This window comes from Spermophilus citellus (assembly GCF_964194105.1).
Source record: "Spermophilus citellus genome assembly, chromosome: 15".
Lineage (NCBI taxonomy): Eukaryota > Metazoa > Chordata > Mammalia > Rodentia > Sciuridae > Spermophilus > Spermophilus citellus.
Window position 1 is genome coordinate 44053482 of NC_138195.1, and position 11301 is coordinate 44064782.

General features: G+C 52.2%; 1 protein-coding gene across 1 annotated transcript in view; it reads left to right on the forward strand.

Annotated features, from left to right (window-relative positions):
- Positions 1-9856, forward strand: part of LOC308634326 (uncharacterized protein) — a 91580-nt gene extending 81724 nt beyond the window's left edge. Inside the window, exons 38-39 of the mRNA XM_081268143.1 lie at positions 172-210; positions 6785-9856. Coding sequence (XP_081124269.1) covers positions 172-210; positions 6785-6817 — 72 coding nt within the window. The 3' untranslated portion in view covers positions 6818-9856. The remainder of the gene's footprint in view (positions 1-171; positions 211-6784) is intronic.
- Positions 9857-11301: the final 1445 nt, after the last annotated feature.

The window sequence follows — 11301 nt, forward strand, 5'->3', positions numbered from 1 at the left end:
ACTGCATCGGTTTCCCATGCCCTTGCAAGGTTCTGACCTCAAGCAGAGAGAAGAAATAGGCAATAGTGGGTGGGCCGTGTCTGATCATTGGCTGGAAGGTTTGAGGCTCTTTTTACCCCTGCCCTGCTTGCTTGGCCTGAGTCTGAGGCTCTGCTTCCCTTCTCCTTGCAGGGTGAAGACGGCTTACCAGTCCAGGGCTGCTGGAACAAGGTAAGCTTCTCAGGCTTGCGCTGCCTGGGGACAGGGGTCTACTGCCCTCCCCCATGGTGCCTTAAAGTTTGCAGTGCTTCCATTCTGTCTTTCCACAGATGAGGCAGGAAGACCAGGGTGGGGAAAAGCCCTACTTCAAAGGCAGGGTGCCTGCTAAACATCCCAGGTGCTGCTGCCCTCAGAGGACATTTTAAAATGCTTTTTAAGGTGTACGCAAACCCCAATGCATGGAATTTCCAGGTACCACCCAGACGTAGGAGCTCTGGGCCGTGTTTTGAAATAGATTACCAAAGCCTGCTCTTGTGGCATTCAGATGAGGTCATTTAAGCCATATAATGGTATTTATCCAGATGTAAAACATCTACGCTGCCCAAACTCTCAACTCACATGGCTTCTATGCCTCTGGATTGCCTGGCTCACCACCCTGCGCTTCCCCCTGAACTTGAGCTGTCAGGGCCTTGTGTCTGCTCAAGTGCCCCATGCAGCCCAGCCTCTTCTGGGTTCCCAGAGTTCCCACCAACAATGACATTTCACTTACTCACACTTGCCTTGGCCTTTGCCTTCATGAAGCACTCTGAGGCCACAGAGCCAGCTCTTCCATGAGATCCCCCACCCAGCCAGAACTCCCCAAGGCATAGGACTCCCCGCCTAAGGGCCACTGACCTACAGATCCGGAAGCCCCCCCTGCATCCCCAGCATAGGTAGCAGCAACCGTGCTGCCCCGTGCAACATCCTCCACCAGCCCTCCTCCACCAATTTCTCAAGGTATTAGTGTGTTTCTTCTTAAAGTTCCAAGCCCAAGCTGCTAGGGAGTTGGTGCTTCGCTAGTCCAGTCCTGTTTCGGGAATGGCAGAACCACACTTACAAGGAGACAAATAAGCTCCTCCATGCGATGCTCAGATGCTCATTAGCTCACAGGGTTGGGTAAAAGCAGCGAAACCATGGAGACGTTATGCACTAGGCTGAATACCCACTTGCCGGGGGTACCCCCCTAACAAACACAGAAAAAGCCCAATATTCAAGGGAGATGCCTCCCCAAGAATCTGCCCCTCACACCAAAACTCACCCTCTTGTCCAGTTCCAGAAAGACCTAGTTAAAGCTTCACGGAAGCAGGTAAGGAGTGTGTCCTGTAAGACCCCCAGGCCCTTTTCCTCCTAAAAAAAAGAAAAAAAAGATTTTCTTGTTTAAGTTGGCTGCCAGTTGTCAGGAAATTGAAACACTTGAGCTTAACAGAGGAACCACAGCCACTACCCACACCTACAACAGAGCCAGGCACAGTGGCACAGGCCTGTGATCCCATCTACATTCAAGGTTGAGGCAGGAGGAGGATGGCAAGGTCAAGGCCAGCTGGATAATTTAGGAGACCCTGTCTCAAAATAAAAATTGGAAAGGTCTGAGGATGTAGCTCAGTGGTAAAGAATCCCTGGGTTCAATCCCCAGTGCTGCCAATAATACTAATAATTATAATTTTTTAAAAAGGACCATGACACCTTAGGAAGCAACTAGCGGCCCTCTTGGCTATTCACTCCCTGGGACCTTGCTGAGATCAACCTGGCCTCTAAGCACAGAGAGTGCCCTCTGGTGGGAACAAGGGGAAATGACTGAAAGGTGAAGATTGTGTTTCCCACCCTCAGGGGGCTTGAAGTCCACTGAGTTTCTTCCCACTCGGAGCCTTATGATTCCTCAGTTTCCCTATCAAGAGCCCTCATGCAATTTAGGATGAGATACACCCCCTTTCTTTCAAGGAAGAAAGTATCCAAAGACCCCTTGAAACTAACCGAACGTTGTTTTGATTTTGTTTTGCAGTGATGCCTCTAACCTTGGATTGGCCTGTGTGTGTTTTGTACATAGAATATTTATTTTTATACAGTTTTCACTTTTTGAAAATGCCAGAAGTATGATGCATCTTACAGATTATTAAAAAGAGAGAGAGAGCAAGAAACCTGCATATTTTGTACAGAAAATAACCCCTTCCCTTTTGTTTACAAAATGTTTTGTATAAGTCTGCGTCTCTAATACACTTTCTGTTTGTGAGTACGGCCCTAATGTTTGCATGATATTTGTGCACACTTATTAAGTTTCGAAGCTTAATAAATTATCATGTTTCAGTGCCAAAGAGGGACAGCCAGTACTGAGGTGCTGCTAGCTCATGTGTGAATTCACATATACGTGGAGGTCCGTGATGTTTGCCAGACTAGGTGTATCTGAGAATATTGTAAACTTGTGGATTTTCATTATTAAAAAGAAGAAAAAAGGAAACATGGCAATTCAGGATCCTGATTAACCACTCAACAGACTCTTTCTTGTGCAAGCAGGAAATCCCAGAAGCAGGGGTCCTCAGAAGTATGGAGCAATGTTTTGAAACATTAAATCCAACAGAGAGAGAGGGAGGGGGCTCTATGAGGCAACGTCTATTGTAACATTTCCCAAGTTCATCCCAGAGCCATTTAAGCATGGAGGGGTCTGTTGTGCCTGAGACCTCCAGGAACACAAAGGGGCCATGTGTGACTGCTTTGGGGTTTTGGTGGACTGTTGTGTTTTGTTTTCGAGCTACACTCACTACCACCAGCTCCTGCAGATCACATTGTTGGCTTGATAGGAATTTGAGGGCCACCCATGGCTGCAGCGAAGGGGCTTCCCTTCATGCTCTGTTCTACTCAGGCAACTAGTTAGAAAATTCACCAGATCCAGGTCAGGTGGGGCCAGCCTGAAGTTGTTTTTATTTTTTAAAAGAGTTGTACCGCTTTCCATTCATAGCTTGCTGCTTTATGCGGGTCTCAGAACACCTGCTTTAATGGTGAGGTGTGATTTTATTATTCCAACCGTGAGGTAGAGCATGCAGGTTTATCGTTAGCTATGTCACAACAGATTGTTGCTTCCCCAGGGCTCGAAACCAACAAACGACCCTGGGAGTTTCAACACACACCTCCATCTTGTTCACAATGGACATTTTATATGGACATCTTTTCTTCACAGTCAGCACAAGGGGAACTGGAAACTCTACACACAGACTTGGCATCAGTGGGCTTTGCATTCCTGAGAGTCCTGTGGGGTGGGGGTGAGCTCAGGCTCTCCGGTTCTGGCTGCCCAGACCCCAGGGGTGATCCCAGCATTCTCTCTCTCAGTGTCCACTCTGTTATTTTTGAAACCAGAGCACTGCTTCCTCTAAGTCTCAGCTTCATTGTTTCCAAAGCAACACTGTTGAGCTAGAGTTGATCCCTGTGGACACAAATGGAGCTCCTGTGTCCCCTTCCCAGGCCCCACACCTCTAGCTGGCCCCAGGTGCTTTGCCCACGGGGCCCTGTGGTGTGTTCCAGCCCATCCCAAGCCTGAGCCAGACACCCACGACCCTACCCAGGGCGGCTTCCCATCGGATGCAGTGGCCACTCAGCTGGACCTACGGTTCTTTTAAGGGTCCCCAAAATATTTTAATTTTTAATGCTTTTAGATTTAGAAGGGAAAAAGTGAATATATAACAATGAATCCAGCCTGGATTGCAAACAGTCAGAAATACAACTTTTTATGGGGCAAGTAATTCACAAAGAGGAAAAAGTGCCCAGGATCACTAAAAGTCATCAGGTGGCTTGCCGTGTGCTCTGCTCCTTGAAATCCGCCCTCACCTTGACTCTCTGGGTTATCCCATCTCCAGGGCTGACACCCCCCCACCCCTGGTGGGGACCTACAAGTCAAAGTTGCCTGTTTTCTGAACCCACTGTCTGATGGCTTTGGGGCTCCGGTTGCAGCAGTCAGCCCACCGGTGATCTCGGCTGAGACTCCAAATCAGCTGATGGCCCCGGGTGAGTCTGGGCACCCAGAAACTACCTTCTGCTTCAGATCTGTGTTCCCATTTACCCACTGTCCCAGCTAACACTGGTGAGGATGAACCCAAGAAGATAGAAAAATATGTAGAAAGAAGTTACAAAGTCAGAGTCAAGGAAAAGTAGGTGACAGGGACGCCCTACCTGGACAGGAGGGGTCCTCGCCCTTCCTGAGATCACTTCATGCTGTCTTCGGCCTGGTGGTGGCCCCCATACTGCCCTGCCCAGTGAGCTACAGTTCACAGAGGTTTGGCCCCAGACCATAAGCGCATTACCCTGCCGTGTGGTTGGGGTCCCTGGACCCCTCCGCCAGGAGCCCCCTCCATCACAGGGCAGTGGGCTCCTGACTCCAGCCTGGTCTTTTCCACTTGGATCTTAACTCTGTACCAGGCAAGTGCAGGGAGGTTGGATGTAGGAAGAGGAGTCGTCAAAAGTCTGCAGGGTCGCTGGACTTCAGTGCTAATGCTCAGAGTACCGGGACAATTGAAAAGGGGAACTGTAGAGTGGGAGGATGGCACAGAGAAGCTGGGCCCCCAGAGGGCTCATGGAGGTCAAAGTCTCTGGCTCCATACTGGGGGCCTGGCTGCAGCCAGGGAGTCAGAGATTCACCGGCTCTTACCTGGGGCAGACTGGTAGAAGATTTTGCAAACTGCAAAGAGCTGGGTCTTGAAGGCTTGGCCTCCGGTGGTTACTCTCTGGTCCCAGTACCTCTTGCTGTGGTCTCTGTCACAGAGGGGGGACACAGGTTGCCCAGCATCTTCCACTTCCCAACATGCAAACATCTAGCTTGACAAAGACCGAACCAGTGCCCTGTGAGTGACAGCATGACAGGTTCATCCAGGCCTCTCAAGATGCGCAGCTTATGCAGCTGTAGTCACGTGGGTCCAAGGAAGCCTTGCCAAGGAAGGGACAGCCTTCCCCCCATGCCCAGGCTGCCCCGTCTCGGCCCCCACCCAGTGCTTCCTCCCTACTGGGCCAGCAAGTCCAGAGTCTGGGTTTCTGGTTCTCTCTACTCTGACAACTGTCTGGCCTTGGGCAACTCACGTCAGGTCTCAGTGTCCCAAGCATCAAACAAGGAAGCCAGACCTGGGTAGCCTCCACGGTCCCTCAAGCTCAGACACTCTGAAACCTTCTGATTCCATGGAGAGGTGAGCGCCTGGAAGACCAGATGCTGGAGCGCTCCTGCCCACCCCCTGGGGTTATTTGGGGTAACATCATGCATGGCCGTGGGATTGCAGAACTGCATGTGGCCTGCATGTGGCCTGCGTGTGGCATGCGTGTGCTTCATAACCCTCAATAACAAAACTTGAGTAGGCTGCGTCACGTGGTGGTAGAGCTTCCTTGAGAGCCACAGTGGTGGCAGAGGGCGTGTCTCACGGTGGCTCCACACTGGGAGATTAAGAGAGAATAAGCCATACAGCCTCAGCCATGTGGCACGCAGGGGCTCCCCAGGGATCCCCAGCTCTCAGGGCCACGGCCGGCACGGTCAAGTTTGCCACCTTCCCTATCAGGCCCCCTGTGTCCCTCCCACTCAGGCAACTTGAGGCATCAATCACCTGAGACTCTAAAATACTTAAAAAGAGGAGAAGGTAGGCGTCTGATGAGTGGTCAGTAGAGACCCCACCAAGATGGAGAGCAGAGGATGGGAGCAAGGGGGGCCAGAATCTTCAAGGGCTGCCGCTGCTCCACGAGATGGTGGAGGGGGTGGCGCTGCAGGGCAGGAAGCGCTACCTCAGACCCTCAGGCCGAACCCCACAAGCAGAGTGACCCTCTGGCTCTAGGAAACACCGTGTCTCTGGGCAACAGCCATGCACCTGTGGAGGGAACAGCTGGAGCAGGGCTGGGCTGGGGACCAAGCCCTTCCCCAGGGGGCCTTCCCCAGTGGGCCCCGCCTCGAGGTCTGCTCAAGGTCCTCTGTGGACATCTCTGCTGTCCCCCTCCATCGCCCACATTGGCTCCTCTGCCCGAAGCCGTTCTTCCCCATCTGTCATGGTGACACAGGTGCCATGGCCCTGGGAAGGTGCTTCTGGGCTCCTCGGGTCTATCTCCTTGTCTGTTATCTGGAATGTTCTTTTTTTCCTCTACTTTACATTGGGGTGGGGGAGGGGCATCCCTGCAGACGGTGAACAGAGAGGACAAGGACTTCCCTATTCATTGGTCTCCTCAGGGTCCTCCGTCAGTGTCCTCCAGGTCAGGGCTCATCCACATCTGGGCAGTTATCAGTCTGCTTTATGAAGCACCTACTATGTGCAGGCTCTGTGCTTCCTGCCAGTCACTGGGAAGGGAGGGAAGAGACCACCCTGGATGGTGAGGCACGGGCCTGCCCTCCAGGGCTAGCAGTAGCCAGCAGTGCCAGGACGTGCATGCTCAGTGCTCAACGGGGCACAACCAGCCAGGGCTTGGGCTCCTAAGAACAGAGGACACTACGGTGGCCAGTGTGGTCGGGGTCAGCCTGGAGTGGGAGAAGCTGGCCACTGCCCACAGAGGGGCCCTCCCCTGGCTCGTGCTTCTTTCCCTGTTAGAATCTTCCGGTGAATGTGAGCCTGGGCCGGGCTTGCTTCTCAGCTCAGGGGAGGACAGGTGAGACCATCCAGGGGAAAGCCCGTAGAGAGGATAGGTCCCAACCGTGAGGGGCTGGGAGTCTGGCTAGGTGGCAGCTGGGTTGGGGAGATTCTGGCCTTAGGACACCCCCATGAAATGGGCCACTGTCCAGTAAGCCTCCTCTCAAACACCTCCTTCTCTGCACCCCCTCAAGGGCCAGAGTCCCTGGTTAGTCGCCAAGAAGTGAGGCCAGCCAGCCCAGGCCCGCGGGAAAGCGCCTGCCCTGGAGAAGGAAGATGGAGGAGCTGCCCCTGCCCAGAGGGTCGCCGGCCGAACCCTCCCAAGGGCCTGGCTCAGGGGCTGATGGGAGTGTGACCAGGGGAGAGGAGGCCTGTGCCCTGGGGGCAGGAGCTCTCTGCTCCTCCAGCTGCAGCCACCTTCAAAGCTCTCCTCTGAACTGTGGTTCTTTGAGCAGCTCTGGGCAGGAGGGGCTGTCAAAAGCCTTCCCAGGAGGCTGTGGCCGGGACCTGTCATCTTTTCCAGCTCCTCCTCAAAAGAGTTCCTCCTGGTGGTGCTGAGCCATTCACCCTTTCACTTCTGGGTTTTTCAAATGCTGTGAGCTGACTCCACCGCGCTGGGGAGAGGAAGGAACCAGGCTGTCGCAGACAAGAGAAGCTCGCAAAGCCAGGCTGGGCCATAGTGGTGGCCGCCCGACGGGCCCTCAGAACCAGGAGCCCCGGGATGCCCCTGGCACTGCAGAACCAGGATGGAGAGCGAGGCAGCCATCTGCACAGTTCCCAGGGGGTCGCCAGAAGCCCCCCCTTCCTTGAGCAAAGTGGGTGAAGGAAATGAACCACCTACTTCTCTCTTTGTCAAGGGACTCCAGCTATTTCTTCAGGGACAAGGGTGACCATATTCTCTTGTCCAATCCAGGACACTTTCAAGTGAAGGAGGACACTCTTAATAATTACACTGTGACAACCAATGTCCATCTGGCAAACCAGGAAGGGAGGTCATACCGACAGTGACCCGATACCCAAGTCACCCTCCAGCCATCAACACCTCTCCTCACTCAGACCATTTGCTGATGGCACCAGGTGGCCCCAGAACCAGGTGGACACTGTGTGGAGAACAGAGGGGACTATACCCCTGTCCTCACCTCTGACGGAAAGATAAAATCAGCACACCAAAGTCACCCTGCCTCCGAAGGGAGGGGAGACCAAAGGGACGCAAAGGGCAGTGGGTGTTCAAAGGAGAGAGAGAGAGAGAGAGAGAGAGAGCTTGAGAAGTCTGTCCCCAAGACTATATAAGATGGAGGGCATCCTGGTGGCTTGTCCTTATGTTTTGGGATGTTGACTTTAAATCCTCAATAGCATCTTTTCTCAGCCCTGGAGGTTTGAGGAAAATGCTTGAGGATGAATTTAGGGCTTTCTCCCTCCCTCTCCCCCATTTATAGCGTCTGACCCACAAAGCTTGGCAAGATGCCAGCCTCATCTTCACTTGGTGACTTCACCCCTGTGCCCTCTCTGGGGACTCACACGGAGTAGGCACAGCAGCCTCTTCACATGAGTGGGAGGAGTACATCCAGGGCTGGAGAAATCCCATGGGTCTGCCTTGGACCCTGTGGGGCCAAGGACACTTGTGCATAACTGGACATGGCAAGAGCCATAGCTGATGGATCCAGACACGGCCCGGGGCTCAGTGGGCCTGTGGGGCTTTTCACGACCTCACTAACCTGCCGCCCGACCCGCTGGCCATCCCCAGGGCGTGGGAGAAATAAAAAGCTTCCCCATAAAATGACACACAGTGAAGGGGTAGAGGACTTTGGGTGGCTCCCAGGATCCTGGATGTTTGTACAGACTCAAAGGGTCTTCATCGTCTGCCAGCAAACCACCGCCTGAGCCAGCCACATTGAAGAAGACGGAGCCATCCCGGCCACCTTTTCAGAGAGGAGGTGGCCTGGCCCCGGGGGTTCACTGTGAGAAAGGCAGTGGAACCTACTGCTAAGAGACATTTTTCTTGCACTCCATTCATTCCAAAGACCAAGTGTTTTATTGAGAAGTCTTTCCCAAAATGCGCCCCCAGCCAGGGGGCAAGTGCCGGGACGGGGAGTAAAGGAAGCCGCCCGCTGGCCCTAACTGGGACTTGCTCCTGGGTGACTTGGCCAAGCACCTCCCGCTCCGGCCTCCACTTCCTCCTCTGGGCAGGGGTCCTGGCCACCTGCCCGCAAGGTGCTGCAAGGGCCATCTCTGGCAAGCACTTGGAACAGTAAAGAACAGGACAAAGGCTAGCCAGTAGGATCGTCAGTGTTCGCTGTTCAGGAGAAGATCTTCCTTTTGACACACAAACCTCAATTAACTGGAATCACTCGAAGAACGGTTCACTAAAATTTCTGGCAAAATTCCTTCCAATGAGGCCCTCCTCTACCCAAGCCGGAGAGCTGACTGCTGAGCAATCAGCAAAGATGTAGGAATATCGGCCAGCTTGGGGTGGGACAGAAGTACGCACTGAACCCTAAGAAGTTGCTTCTTAAAACTAAATTCCAAAAACATTAATAGGGTCTTTATTTTATTTTTCCTAAAAGAAAAAAAAAAAGTCAGCAACTTTAAAAAAAAAAAACTTCTTGCTTTAAAATTCCATTTACCCATAGTCCCGGTTAAATGAGGTGAGCGCTGCTTTCATCTCCCCAGCAGCTCCCTGCCTCCCATCACTCATCTATGTCCCCCACCTGTGCCCTCTTAGATGCAGATGCGTGGACAGATTCCCCATGTGGCCAACCTGATGTCTTAAGTTCAAAAATCATTACCTGGGTATTTCAGTAGAAAAAGTTCTATTTTTGTGTGTGTCTTGCGGTGAACTTCAGTCTGGTTAATTGAGGTTTTAATGCATTTTCTTAAAATCAGACAGAACCTAATTTTCAGAATGGCGTCACATGGAAGGTCAACAGCCTATGTGGCTACTCTTGAGGTCGGTCATGGGACAGTGACCTCTCCAGGAGTAATCCCTCCAGGTGGAAAGCACTGATCTGTCCTTGTGATGGTGATTTTTGGTAAGAACCTGTCCATACTGCAGGCAGTAGGTCTTTTATATGGAAGAAGAAAACGTGAACTTACCTAGAGTTGGCTAATGGCTTCAGTTTTCCTGTCATTTCTGTTTTGATGTTGAAGGAAGATGTCTTTTTACTGTTGAATTTTTTTGTAGACCATTTAAAAAGTTGTTTCCCCTAAACCCTCCTTTGGGTCATAAGTGCCTCCTGTGAGGCCACCTTGGTGCTGAGGCCCCTGGAGGGAAGCAGCCCCCACCTTCTCTCCTACAGCTTCCCCCTCACACGCATGGCTGTCCCCTGCCGGGACCCCTAGTGGTGCCTTGTATCAGAAAGAGCTCGCTTGTCAACACTCCCCTGGGCTGACCTATGTCCCTGGTCTCCAGGGTGCGTCATTTGGGCAGCCACAGGGAGCCGGGCGGCTTCTCCTTGCCGCTGATGAGGGAGCTGGCAAGGTTTCTATCTTCTTGCTGCCTTTTGACACTTTATCAAGTGGTTTCCAAAGCCCCCCAGCCATCCCTGACCCCTCAAGGAAGATGACCCCTCCCCCCCCAGTAGGTGGTCTCTCCGCCATTGCTGTTCCTGGCCCTGCCCCCCTTTATTTGGGCATCCCATGATGGTTTCTCTACCTCTTCTCTTGCATCTGCCCTTATTTTGATTGCTTTTCTTTTTTTCCTCCCCTGTCACTGACCCCGTCTCTTTTTGTCTCCTTCCCATCTACCCCCAAGAGCAGTCCCCTGGGCCTCCCTGCAGTCCACCTCTCCGGCTTCCCCGGGGGAGGGAGAGTCTGCAGTCTGTCAGCTTCTCTGACAGCTTCGTCTGTCTGCCGGCCTAACCCTCCCACTGCCTCCCATTTAAATGGATTCTTTGACAGATATATCTTACTATGTTCTCCATTAGAGGGGAGAGTACACACTTCCATTGGATTTGATTTTTAGTTTCTATTATAAGTCTGATAAAAACATCCTTATCGTTACCACCAGGAAAGAGATATTTTGATCTTTCTTCGCTGTTTTGGTTTTCGCCTTCATGGTCGTGAGCAAAGTCCCTAGGGTTTCCCATTGGCTTGAAGTTCCATGTGTCGCAGCCAACTTCTTAGGACGGGCCTGCGACCTGCTACACCTCAGCCGAGGAAGGCAGCAGATTTAGTGCACGGGGTATCTATCAACTGAGAGGGGGAGACAGATGTGGTATTTTGTGATTCCAACATGAGTCACTTTTCTGTTCATGTCAGTAAGTCACACACTTTCCCTTATGCTTTTCAGGGGTTTATCATTTTTAACCAAATAGATGTCTATTTTTTCCTGATTTAAAGGGTTGTTCTGGCTCAGGCCTGAGTTGGTGCCCACCCCCCTTCCACCAAACCTGGATGGAAGGCTGCGCTGAGCAGAGAAGGGCTCAAATTCCCTGCACAGGAAAAGACCAGCAAAATGCTTCAGGCTGCGTTCTTTCCTTCTCCCTTGGGAACCCTCGTGGGCTTCCTCTGATGCCTGGGCTGTTGGAATCTGGGATTAGGCTACTAAGCCATGAGACACAGAAACACAGGCCTGGTATTCAAGGCAGACTACAGAAGAACTAATCTTTTTCTTAAAAACCAATTCTTTGTTTCATGGCTTAACCTGAAGTGAACAAGCCAGTCCGTTGGTCATCCAGGCCCCCAGGGAAGATCCCCAGTATCTCCCATATGA